Raw genomic sequence first — 14,116 nt, forward strand, 5'->3', positions numbered from 1 at the left:
CAGAGGAAGCATGGGACAGTTGAAAGCTCTGTGTTATAGTTTAGCAACCTTGACAAATGGTTCCTTGGAAGGCTTGGGACACTGACATCCAGGAATATATTGTTGCTATAGCAACTACTACATCAAGCATTTGTTGATATGGCACATGTTCACTTTCCTGGTGAAACACAAATTAGCCTCAACAGTCAAGCAATATTTCGCAGGACAACCAAACGGAATAGCACCCCATCCCCCTAAATGTGTTGTAAGTACAGTAATATTTTGCAAATGTGACATTACTAAATACAGCTTTTTTTATGTGCCTGAGAATTACATTGTGTAGGGTGAACCAAACGAGTCCCATCGGCGCAAGCTCTGCACAAGGCCTTCAGCTTCCACAATGGTGTCCTCCACCACTCTCCCCATGCTCCCAAAATTCACCCAAGGCAGTTGGGAGAACCCCCAGAATAGCACATGGGAGGAGGAAATGCTGGCACAGAAAGGATGCTCACCATAGCAGGATACCCAGCCATTGTTTACTTTGCCTTTTCCACACTTTCAGTGAATGTGTGTGTTTACCCATTCTGCCAAATGGACCTGGCACATTCTCATTCTCCCACTGTTTTGAATGAAAAGGTCATTAAAAAAAAAAATGTCACCAGAGGAGAGAGGGTAGTTGGTTTCAACAGCAAATGGGATTAAGGGCTTCACATTTCCTGCTAGTAGAGATACAAGGAATGGGAGGATGTGACAGAGGCCTCTGCAACTGGGACATGAAAGCAAAGGTTTGTCTAGAGGCGATGAATTAGCTGCTTATATTCCTCACACTTTCCCCACTAAGCATACTCAAACACAGAATCAACGTTAAGAGATTACTAACGCCTTTCAGATAATGATAGTTTATAAAAGTTCAAAGAAACCTAAATCTATCCCAAATTAGACTTCGCAGCTAGATGCAGTGAGATATTCTTCTATTGGATGCTTGAGCGCAGGAAGAACAACGCAGGAGAGCAAGTCAGGCTGAGTGATGATGGACACAGCTTCTGTGGGAACACAATGATCAATGCCAGCTCCTAACCATGCTACTCTTCACTGCAGCTAGGCAGAAAGAAGTATGCATACTGTTTCTCTTGCTCTAGCCATATACTTTTAAAATTTTCTGATACACCCTTTTTTTTCTGCTAGAGCACCTTGCCTACAGCTTTACAGACAGAGACATGTCAAAGAGTGCCTTGACATCATTTCAGCACGCTGAAAAATGTTGATAAGTTCCAAGATCATAATTCTAGCCACCTTCTATGAGTGCAATGCTGCTAGATAAAATGGATGGCTTGGGTTCATATGTAATAGTCAAAAACCTTGCAGAATGCACTTCTGACAACAAAAGCACTTGATCCTCCCACACATCCTCAAAACCCAACCTAAACATGAATTTCTTTAATGGATGCTCAGAAAAATACATGATTGAAGACACACATTAGCCTCAAGAAAGAAGATTCCACCTAAACATTCGGAAGAACTTCCTGACAGTAAGAGCTGTTCGACAATGGAATTTGCTGCCAAGGAGTGTGGTGGAGTCTCCTACTTTGGAGGTCTTTAAGCAGAGGCTTGACAACCATATGTCAGGAGTGCTCTGATGGTGTTTCCTGCTTGGCAGGGGGTTGGACTCGATGGCCCTTGTGGTCTCTTCCAACTCTATGATTCTATGATTCTATGATTCTAAGGAGAGTTTGTTCTAGTATGATAAGCACTTTCAGATTGCTTCTGCAAAGAGCTTTGTTTTCTCAGGGCCAAAATTTGCCTTAGGGTATATTTGTGACTATGGCTAACTTTTTTTAGTTTGCGTTGTTAAATAACAGCTGTGGGGGAGCACAACATGTGGGTAAGGAGGAGAGTTAACCCTTGATCCACGCTCTGCCATTTCAATGCAAATCACCCTCCTGAAGCTGCTGTTTGCTGTGGGAAGGCAACTGCTATAGTGGTGTGAGGGTGATTTTCCTTAGGACTGTGGCACACAAAGGGATGTTTAACCCTGCTCTTCACATATCATAGCCTTGACGGCAGTTGTTGTTCACCCAACAGCAACCCATCAAACAGGCATATTAATTCTGATCTTGCATTTAATGAAATATAATTTGGCCCCCAGACCAGTGTTGTGGGATATTTATAACTTTCTACCTCCAGGGAACAGTTTCAACAATGCCTGCTTTGCCAAGGAACACTTGAGCATAATGAGCTAATGAGCTTTGCACATAAATAAACTCTGTGTAGGGAAAAGCATAAACAAATCCATGTGGATCATTGTGTGACAGAGTGAATGTGACTTCCTAGTATGTGCTCATGTAACAAATATGCACAGGCATGGGTATCACATAATGCTAAACAGATAATGATATAAAGGTAAAGGTAAAGGGTCCCCTGACCATTAGGTCCAGTCGTGACCGACTCGGGGGTTGCAGCGCTCATCTCACCTTATTGGCCGAGGGAGCCGGCATACAGCTTCTGGGTCATGTGGCCAGCATGACTAAGCCGCTTCTGGCAAACCAGAGCAGCACACGGAAACACTGTTTACCTTCCCGCCGGAGTGGTACCTATTTATCTATTTGCACTTTCACGTGCTTTCGAACTGCTAGGTTGGCAGGAGCAGGGATGAAGCAACGGGAGCTCACCTGGCTTAAATGCATACTGATTTCTTGACAATGTGTACTGGCTTAAAAGACTAAGAACTAAAAGACTAAGAACACAAATGCAGTAAGAATTAGGAAGGCATGTGTTGGAAAAGGGAGAAGCTTTCAGAGAATAATTATATGCTTTGTGTGTCAGTCACATGAATAATTTGCTAGAGAACTTGCTTGACTCACTCAACTCCTTATCGTCTCACTTTGCTATTCTAATATTTTGATTCAATTTGGCTTATTGATTTAGCTGTGCTTGGCTTGACCTTACAGGGGCTGTTTTTGCTCTTTTCAAGTGCCACTTTGTATTGATCCTAGTATAAACCTATAGCTTCTATAATTGGTCTAACACTTCTCGGAGGCTGCCTTTGCTCCTGATCAAGGTATCCACAGATCTGGGGAGAATTTAAAACAGTTTTGTTGTCCAGGCCAATTATATTGGCAGCATTATCACTAGCATTTCATTTGTACAACACTCTCTGCCAAAGGGAGAGGTTAATAAGCTGTGCTGCACCACAGTGTTTAGCTGGACAGAAAATGGTGAGTCGGGGATGTCAGCTATTCTGAACTCCCCATGGCTGTGGAGAAAGACTTTGATTCAACTGTTCACAATTCAATTACAAGGAAGTCATCGTTCTCATAAGGAAGAAAGCTAGCGCAATAAGATCTGTTAAGGGATCGATCTCTATAAGAAGAATGTCTTCAGATGTGCTGATGTGCTAATTGGTGGTAAGGCAGTAGCATGGGCACATGCAGTGCCCGGATTTACATATAAACTAAGCAAGCTATAACTTAGGGGCCCACTATCTTGGGTCCCCCAAAAAAAATTAAAGGAAAAAAACAACTGGATGTACATTTCCAAAATATAAGATAAAAAAAAACAAATAAAATTAAACTTTTGTTATTGCCAAATGCCAATGTGTTTGCATTATTAAGTTTGTTATGAATAAAAAATCATTTTAAGTTAGAGCTTAATAATTATTTCACTATTAATATACCTCTTCTTAATTGTATTTCACTATTAATATACTTCTTCTTAATTGCATTTCAGTTCAACAATTACTTTGGTAAAATACATATTTTGTTCTGTGCAAATGGCTTTAGATACCTATTAGGTCCATATATTACCATATAGTATATATTCAACACAAAATACAGAGTCAATTTGTTGTTGACAAAGGACAGCTGGACATATAAAGGGCCCCATTACCTTCAGTAGCTTAGGGCCTCATCAAACCTAAATCTGGCCCTGGGCACATGCGTCACATGGTTCAGATGGTAGACCGGGAACAACAGTGGGTGTCCTTCTTTTCCCCCATCTGCCATCCATGGGTCTGCCTGCCTGTGGCTTCCACCTGTGTCTGCTCACAGGGCTGCCTGTAATTGCCAATGGTGCCTTTGCCACTGCCTTCCCTGCTTCTGCTAGCCAGCCATGATGGGGTTCTTCCTCAGGTGAGATCACAGTAAAAATCTCATGGGTGCCTGCACTACTGCCATTGTGGCTATGGCAGAAACTATTTCAGGGGCATGGAAAGTGGCAATGACCCTGTATTTCACTTTCCGTAAGCATTTCATCCAGTAAATTCTCCCCTGTGATGACTCTTCACTGACTGTAAGAAGGCTGTATACAAAATCACAAGGTAGTCTAATTTAACACTGCAGCTTATGGTCAGTGCCACATTTACGTATAAGCTAAACAATCTATAGCTTAAGGCCCCACTCTCTTTGGGGGCCCCTAAAATATTTAAAGGGGAAAAAACTGCATGTACATTTCCAAAATATAAGATAAAAAAATAAAATAAAACCTACATACAGCAACAGTGTTTTGTGTTGTGTAGGCTAAGTAATGGGCCCCACCTGCTAGTCTGCTCCCTAAAATATCACTGCTTTGCTCATTTCTATATACTATATAGGGTGCCTACATTCTGCATGGACTGGTTACATGGCAGCATGTGCAAATGGCTTTAGATACCTATTAGGTCCATAAATGACCATATAGCATATATTCAACACAAAAAACAGCAACAATTTGTTGTTGACAAAGGACAGCTGGACATATAAAGGGCCCCATTCCCTTCAGTAGCTTAGGGCCCCATCAAACCTAAATCCAGCCTTGCTTATGGTAAATGGCTTTACCTAATAGTCTCTGAAATAAGCAACCACGTTACCTTCAGCTTTTAATCGGCTACACTCTCTTATGTTGGTTTGTATGATTTTTATTTTTTAAATTGCTTTGTATGTTAACCACAAAGTGTGATAGAAATAATTTAAACTAAATAAATCATAGGAGGGCAGAGAGGTACTTGACCTCCTGTGTCTCCACAATATCACAACAGCATCTATATTCTTCTTCTTTTTTAATATTTCCTTTCCTCATAGTTCCAAGGAGTTTCACAAGTCTGAACAAGAAGGAAGGGTTGTAAGGACAACTGCAGTTCTTTCCCAAACATTTTCTCCTTCCATTACAAACCCAATTCCCTCACCACAGTATATATCTCTTCCCGTCCTGTTAGCACAGAAAAGATTCTGCTGAAAACTAATTTTTAATTGGAAGACAGTGATTAGTCTAAGTAAATTATATGTGTATAATTGGGGTTAATGCTGGCCACACACAATGTGCTTGTTCTAAAATCAGAATGTGCACATTTTAATATATAAATCCCTATTTCTTAGTCACATTAAAATGTGCTGGTCACATTTATATTATTATGTCTTATAAAAAGATCAATATCAAGACAATTTTTATTGCTTCCGATTTAAGTTCCTGAATACTTTCTAATATTAAAAACTTCTTGAATATAACAAAGCCTCCAGAAATGTTACCATTAAACTATCAATAGCTCTTGTTCTCTTCACATTTTCATATAGTGTAATTTTATTCCAAGGCATCATTACAGTCCCTTATTATATTATATAATATAATGCCATTTTTCAACATGTAATGTTGTAAGAACTAATAAAGCCAGATGTTATCCATGCCAGTATTATAGGAAAACCTAAATCAATATATAGGGAGCACAACCCAATGTGCATGTACTTGAACATTTCAAAATGCATTCAGAAGGGATTTGAATCAGGAAAATGGTACAAGGAGAAACATTCAAAGGCCTAGCAATACTATTATCTTAATGCAGTTTATTTCCCAGTATTAGAAATTATGATAGTTCCGTTCACAAAACTCTGGGCTGCATCAATAGGAGTATAGCATCTAGATCAAGGGAAGTAATAGTGCCACTGTATTCTGCTCTGGTCAGACCACACCTGGAGTACTGTGTCCAGTTCTGGGCACCACAATTCAAGAAGGACACTGACAAACTGGAACGTGTCCAGAGGAGGGCAACCAAAATGGTCAAAGGCCTGGAAACGATGCCTTATGAGGAACGGCTAAGGGAGCTGGACATGTTTAGCCTGGAGAAGAGGAGGTTAAGGGGTGATATGATAGCCATGTTCAAATATATAAAAGGATGTCACATAGAGGAGGGAGAAAGGTTGTTTTCTGCTGCTCCGGAGAAGCGGACACGGAGCAATGGATCCAAACTACAAGAAAGAAGATTCCACCTAAACATTAGGAAGAACTTCCTGACAGTAAGAGCTGTTCGACAGTGGAATTTGCTGCCAAGGAGTGTGGTGGAGTCTCCTTCTTTGGAGGTCTTTAAGCAGAGGCTTGACAACCATATGTCAGGAGTGCTCTGATGGTGTTTCCTGCTTGGCAGGGGGTTGGACTCGATGGCCCTTGTGGTCTCTTCCAACTCTATGATTCTATGATTCTATGATTCTATGATTCTAGACAGCACATCTAGTTTGGTCAATTGTTTCCTGCTCACAGAATCAGCCTTGATTTTTTGAATAATTACCTGGTTAGTCCACTGCTGTAAATGGAATAGGACTTGCAAATGTTACCTGCATGTGGCCTTCTAACAGGTGAGATCAATGAATCACACTGTACCCTGCTTTGTTATACATATGTGCAGTGTCACTTACTAAGCTAAGTGATAACTGTCTCCGTAGAGACAGTGGTGGAGCTTCATACTCCAGCACTGGGGGCGGAGAGCAGGTGGGGAAGGGCTGGTACGTGTCCTGGGGCATGGTGCGCCTCCCTCAGGGGCGTGGCATGCATCCTGGGGGCATGGCACGTCGCCTGCAGGGGCGTGGCACCCAGCACAGGCGGGGGCAGCTGCGATGGCACACCACCGGGATCACGCTGCCAGGGGCAGTGCACTCCCCCTGCACTCCTCTTCCTCTGCCAGTGCGTAGAGATATATCATATATATGTATGTGTGTATATATATATATATATGTGTGTGTGTGTGTGTGTGTATATATATATATATATATATATATATATATATATATATATATATGGTCTGATTACAAAACATGGTCTTCTGACAATGATTGCTTCAGATCCCAAATTCTGCAGGCAGAAGGAAATTAAATTTAAAAAGTAAAAAGAAGAAGAAGCATACAATCTAGTTTTGTCTGAGAAATGGTTATAATAATAGGCAAGTACAAAAGCACGGAGCAAAACTTGTTTGGATGACAAGTCTGTTATGCAAGTATATATACTCCTAGGAGTCAAAATGCATTTGTTAACAACAAATCATACCAACCAACCCAATTTTTCTTCTTTGATGTGGAAATGGGTATAATGGACAAGAAGGACTACTGTGGATATAATGTATCCTGACGTTAGAAAAACTTTTGTCACCAATTCAGAAGACATCCTCCTAACTAAATTGAAGAAATGCATATTAGAAAGTGGATACAATATTGGAAGCAAAACCCAAAAGCGTTATAATGCAAAATATATTTCCAAGGAAGTTGCGGAATCTCCTTCCACTAAGGCACAATAAAGTCAATTAGAAATTCACGCATATGTTTAAATCTAGAGTACTCTTCAAGCAACAACTCGCCTTCCTTTGCGTCACTGTCGCTGCAGCCTTCCACGTTCTGGGGACTGAACTTTTGCAGTGGAGATCCTTCTCTATTTTTGTAGGCTCCCTGCACAATTTATAGCTCTGATCTTACAAGATTTCATATTGCACAGGGAACCTACACAAGTAGACTCCACATTGAAATGTGTACAAGTAAAAAGAAAAAACAGCTTGGTTATGGCAACATGGAACCTTCATATTTAGAAATTGTAGCCATCTTTCCCACAACAAAAGCTGCAATCTTTTATATACTTACCACTGGCTATACTCTCTTCATGTTAATAGGATTGCACCACAATACCTAGTTTGAGAAACGCATTTCAGCGATCCTTTGCACCCCGTGGCTCTGAATTCCCAAAATGCAGATTAGGACACAAAACTATTTTTAATAGATGTTGACTTTATATCCTGCAATCAAAGCAATGAGCTGTCCCTCCCATTAAAATAGTAACATTCTATCCATTATGTTAAAAAAAGGTGCAGCTCAAACTGAAGGAACCGATGGACCAGCCGATTCTTACTGACCATCATCTGCCACTTCATCAAACAAATGACTTACAAACTAACTGCAGGAGGGGCGAGGCAAATACATTGTGTACTGCTGTAGCTGTAAGGAACCATTTTTTGTCAAGCCATGTAGCCCATTTCCAGAAGCACGTTTAAATAAAAAATTCCATATATAATCATCCCATGAGTTACTTGATTTTCACCTACCTTTTCAGCTGCATGGGAAGTGCAAAAAAATATTGGAATAAAGGCAAGCCATACTATACAAGTCGTGTACATAGTGAATCCAATGGGTTTGGCTTCATTAAAATTCTCCGGGACACCCCGAGTCTTGATAGCATAGACAGTACATGTAACCATGAGGAGAATGCTATACCCCAAAGAACATATGATTTGTAGATCCGTAATGTCACATTTGAGGACTCCTCTGGCTTGATCTGGTTCCATAGGCTTATGCTCATCATAATCTATTATACTGTTTGGTGGGTCAACTGCAAACCAAATAAAAACCCCAAGAAGCTGTACTGATATCAAACTTGAAGTAATTGCTAGTTGTGACGTTGGACTAATAAGCCGGGGTGCTGTCACTGATTTTTTGCCCTGTTCAAATATGCGGTAGATGCGGTTTGTTTTAGTCAACAGAGCAGCGTAACTTATGCACATCCCCAATCCTAAGAAGATACGTCGGAAGGAGCACACGGCAACATCTGGCTTGGCAATCATCAAGAACGTGATGATATAACACAGAAATATTCCTGTCAATAGAACATAGCTGAGTTCCCTTCCAGAAGCCCGCACAATGGGGGTGTCGTTGTATCGAATGAAGGTTGCCATAACAAAAATGGTGGCGATAATTCCAAGCATGGCCAAGAAGACTGGGATGACTGCCCACGGGGAATGCCACTCCAGCTTCACAATAGGGATAGGGCTGCATCCTGTACGATTCTCATTTGGCCGTTGACTGTAGGAGCAGATCTTGCAGGTCACTTCGTCAGACTGGTATTGGTATCCATCGCATAGCTCACATTGCCAACAGCAGCTCATCCCTTTAATAATCCTCTTTCGTTCTCCCGGTTTACAGGGAAGGCTGCAGACAGAAGTAGGGACCTTCTTCGTTCCTTTGCCCCACTGCATTTCATCCATCTATGGGTAAAAGAAATCAAAGTAAATAGGACTGGTTATCTGGAAGTAGTTATCAAGCAGCCCTTAGTAACGACAAAGGAAAACAAATGTGTGCACAGATGGCATCATGGAAACAATCCATTTTCTGCTAAAATTTGATCTGTGCAGATTCAATTCTGTACATATATTTGGGTAAAACGGATAGAGCCATGTTAATCCACCACTAAGTAAATGAGGGCTGTTGCTGAGAAAGAGAAAATAGAATTAAAATTTCACACAGGAAGCAAATAATAAGCAAATGATATAAAGGTTATTAGGGGCATGCTATAGGAAATAATTGCATCCAGGATCCAGGATTGTTGAAATGATGAAGTTTGTTTTATCAGCTGAAATATTTTGGCATTCTCTCTCATTTCCTTTGCAACACAGTAAATGCTCATATAGCCATGCATAACTTCTTATAACATTATAAGTCTTAGAAATTTCTTAAAATTGGAAATTGTTTAATGAACACTGAAGTCTGAATTTGATTTGAGCATCTTGGTCTGCAGTCTGCAAAAGCTGCGTCTAAAGCTTAAGCTAAAGGGGTTTTCACACACCAATGCAATGAATGGCCATGCTCCCCAGTGCTAATGTGCCCCCTTCAATCGAAGTCCAGAGACAGTGTAAGGGAGAAAGAGCTGTAAAGTTTAGAATAAAGGGGTCTTCATCCCTTTAGTTTAAATTAAAGAGAAATTTGCAGCTTCTGCAGGACATGGTGAACACACCCACCCCACTGGCAGATTCCTTCACACGTTTCAACACACAAAAGTTCACATGAATCCCTCTTTAGTGCAACATAGATCTGCCACATGACCCATCTAATAAAAAGTAACCTAGTCTGGGGCTTTTGGATATATGCACCCGGGGGGGGGAATGTAATTTCATATTCAGAAACATTTCTCTATTAGCAGTCGCTATTTGAAACTAACCAATATAATGGGAGTATCGATACAAAATTGTATCGAAATAGAAATCTGAAACTGAAATAGAAATTTCAAAACTATTTCAAAACTGAAATAGAAATCCATGGAAAATTATGGATGCTCTTTTCCTTTCCTCTCCTTTTATTTTTGTCTAGCAAGAATGCCCTTCATCATACCTCTAAATTAGAAGCCTCCCAAAGCTAATCGTTTTGTTGCTTCTGGCAAGAAACTTAATTATGGAAAAACTACCCGTTACAGAAGGGCTTGCCGATCAGAAGGTTGGTGATTTGAATCCATGTGACGGGGTGAGCTCCCGTTGTTTGGTCCCAGCTCCTGCTAACCTAGCAACTTGAAAGCACGTCAAAGTGCAAGAAGATAAATAGGTACCGCTCTGTCGGGAAGGTAAACGGCGTTTCCGTGCACTGCTCTGGTTTGCCAGGAGCGGCTTAGTCATGCTGGTCACATGACCTGGAAAGCTGTCTGTGGACAAATGCCGGTTCCCTCAGCCTATAGAGCGAGATGAGCATGCAAACCCAGAGTCGTCCGTGACTGGACCTAATGGTCAGGGGTGCCTTTACCTGTTACAAAAGCCGCTGACAAAACTAGCAAAGTAAAATTGGGAAATCAAATGGATGCCACAGACTTTTAACAAATAAAAATAAATAATGTGTACCTGGTGTGTGGTTGTGGTCGTATGTGTGTATGTTGTGTGCGCGCGCACGTGTGTGTGTCTTAATATATGAGAAAGCCTGGTAATTCCTCAGTGTCAGAGCATATATTTTGTGGGTTCAAGATTGCAGGGTCACTGAAGTTGAAAAAGTTATCTCAAGTTCAGGTAGCAGGGCTAGGAAAGGAAGACTTATTTAGACCCATTAGAGTTCCTGTCAGTTAGAGTTAGCAATACTTGCTAGATAGACCTGCTGGTAGAAATTCAGGGCAGTTTCAGCCAAAACACACTTCTCTATTTCCAGAGTGGTTTCTCGCTCTGTGGTCCCTCAAGCGCCATTTATTGAGGCTGCTACTCATTTTGAATGATAGAGATTGATGACAGACCAAAAAAAGAGAAAAAAATGCAGAAAGGAAAACCCTTCTTAATTCCTTCAGAACTAACATTTGTTTGAACATGCCGCCTCAGGAAGAAAAGTTTGTTCACATGGGGATTTCTGCTTACCACCTTATATTACTATATATTGCTGGGAAATGATGGACACAAACACAAACTGGTTTCTCTTTTCCATGTAAATCCCCAATCTATTTATCCTATAAGAAAACAAGTTACTCATTGTAGGCAAAATCCCCACATGAGCTGTATTTGTAGGAGAATAAGGAACAAAGCATGCTCCACAAGGCGTTCAAGCCCATTTTGTAACTGGCTTAAAAGGGCAGGGGGTTGAACACGAAATGGATTAGATCAATTTGAGTAGAGGACTTGCATTTTTGACCCACACCCTTTTCAGATACTCATCACATCACATTCTGTTGGAGAGAGAGGAACTGAATTTTAGATGCCATTCTCTCACAGATCCATTTTTGACAGAGCCTCAAATCATCTGGTCCAGTCTAATATAAATCTGGACTGGGGCCTTTAATCTCTGACAGGTGACAATCACCTCATCACCAGAGCATCACCATATGTTTTGCACAAACACCAGTGACAGGAGAGTGAAAGGTATCCATTTCCTGCAAAATATACCGCAGTGCAGCCTGAATACAATCCTGAATACAGTTATATATTCTGGAACTGTGGGGCTTCAATGGATTGTACAAACTGTGACTTGGATGTGTGCCCTTTAGGCCATTTGCTCAAGCCTACGAGCCTAACCAGACAAAATCTGGACCATGGATCAAAATTTATTCAGCTACTCAGATTCATTCTTGACAAAATATTGGTCAGTCCACCCACTGCTAGTTCTCTGTGTGGCTCTTATGCTGTCCATGGAAACCTAGAGCACTTGGCTGATGGCTCCAGGGAAGACATCAACCCCCCTCATTATTGCAGGATCTTTAATGGGAGAAGAGAGCAGAGAAAGAGAGAAGGGCATTTGAATCTTGTACATTATCTATTATCATACTGGAGGATTTACATGAGAAAGCTTGAAACAGAAATGGCCTGTCAGTACACAACCTCTTTATTTTACGTACCGGAGAAAACCGAAGGGGGAAAAATCTGAATAAATTAATTGGTGAAGAAGGTGACAAAATAAATGAAACTGCTAACAGCATCTGCTGAACCTTCCAAGGAGCAAGCAGATGATCTATATGAAAATAAAATATTTGCAAAGCTTATTTATCTTCCACTTACCTGCACTCACAGTCATGCTTCCTTTACATTGTCGAAGACTGCAAACAAGGTTTTAGCCATTATTGAGAGGGTCGCAGTCATTTCTGGACACTAAGGGAGTACCTGTATCTTTCCCAGACAAAAACTGCTCATTTCACCTTTAAAATGAAATGGCTTTTATTCCCACTTGTCGACCTCGATGGGATCATGCACAGCTCAAAAGACTCCTTCGGAAGAATAACAGGAATCAGGTCTAGCTCATGCAAGCTTTGCTGGTATCCGTCTAATATTTTGGGGAGTGCAGCTGTGGCTGTCTCGCTTTTTCTTACAAGGCTGATGCCGTTATGCAACAGAATGCAATATTAGTGTTTCCGGATGTCAGGCCTAGATATGTTTTCACCTAGCGACACAGAATAAAAGCTAGAAAAAAGCCAGGCATGGCAAAAGGAGGAGGAAGGAAATTTGAGAAAATAAGTGTTATGATAGCCACGATTTCTCTTGCTTGCTTTGATTGAAACCCAAAGGGTCTGTGTGCAGAGCACAAACCGCACACAGTGGGAGTCTTCCAGCCTGCCTTCCCAATATAGCACCTTGTGTCATATTAGGAGCTTCTGGCGCTCCAGGGGGCTTCTGGAGCATATCCATTGTGGCAGGAGGGGCAGCAGCTAAAAAAGAAAATTCACAAACACAGATGCTGTTTCTTTGCTCACAACATGGAGACGGTTCAATCCTAACTCTTATCAGGATTTTAGATGCTGCCTTTCCCAACTCTACCTCATCCACAAAAGCAGGAGAAGCAGATTATACTACTATTACAGTATGTGCCCATGTCTTTGTGAGAGAAGGAGGGAGGGAAATAATAATAATAATAATAATAATAATAATAATAATAATAATAATAATAATAATAATAATTTATTATTTATACCCCGCCCATCTGGCTGGGTTTCCCCAGCCACTCTGGGTGGCTTCCAACAGAATATTAAAATACAATAGTCTATTAAACATTAAAAGCTTCCCTAAACAGGGCTGCCTTCAGATGTCTTCTAAAAGTCTGGTAGTTGTTTTTCTCTTTGACATCTGGTGGGAGGGCATTCCACAAAGGGTGCCACCACCAAGAAGCCCCTCTGCCTGGTTCCCTGTAACTTGGCTTCTCGCAGCGAGGGAAACGCCAGAAGGCCCTTGGCACTGGACCTCAGTGTCAGGGTAGAACAATGGGGGTGGAAAAGCTCCTTCAGGTGTTCTGAGACTGAGACCAATTGCATGTTTGAATACGTCCTTACTTGAAAACAGCAGCAACATACTTATGTGTGGAAAACTAGCTTGTCAGGGAGACAGGTAAGTCTGAGCCTTTCCCCCCAGGACATGGTAGTTTTCCTATAACAAAGTCAACAATCCATCACACAAAATCCATCTTCGTTCTGAAGTGTGCCTTTTCGTACTCCTGAGGTATGGCTTCTGACGACAGCAGCCATGTGGGAGCACCTGTCTTGCAGTTTCAAAATGTGCATAAATACTGGAAACATGGCCAGGACCAATGGTAAGGGCTCTTTCCCACTCAATTGTTCTCCTCCCAGGTTGGTGATCCAGCAGGAAAGAAAAGTCAGGCCATGAGTGCCATCCATAAAATTCCAATACAGTATTCATAAGGGA

The 14,116-nt window shown here is 41.2% G+C and overlaps 1 protein-coding gene and 1 long non-coding RNA gene across 4 annotated transcripts in view; one reads left to right on the forward strand and one right to left on the reverse strand.

Annotated features, from left to right (window-relative positions):
* The window catches only part of LOC309525497, a 602,601-nt gene that overhangs the window by 455,235 nt on the left and 133,250 nt on the right, over positions 1–14,116 (forward strand). The gene's annotated exons all lie outside the window — the stretch shown is intronic.
* GRM7 (glutamate metabotropic receptor 7) overlaps positions 1–14,116 on the reverse strand; it is a 435,430-nt gene that overhangs the window by 79,308 nt on the left and 342,006 nt on the right. For 2 of the 3 annotated variants that reach the window (XM_082209414.1, XM_082209415.1), the window contains exon 8: positions 8,303–9,238. The exons of the other annotated variant lie outside the window; for it this stretch is intronic. In XM_082209414.1, coding sequence (XP_082065540.1) covers positions 8,303–9,238 — 936 coding nt within the window. The remainder of the gene's footprint in view (positions 1–8,302; positions 9,239–14,116) is intronic. 3 annotated transcript variants of the gene reach the window in all.

Source organism: Podarcis vaucheri, assembly GCF_965113315.1.
Source record: "Podarcis vaucheri genome assembly, chromosome: 2".
Taxonomy (NCBI): Eukaryota; Metazoa; Chordata; class Lepidosauria; order Squamata; family Lacertidae; genus Podarcis; species Podarcis vaucheri.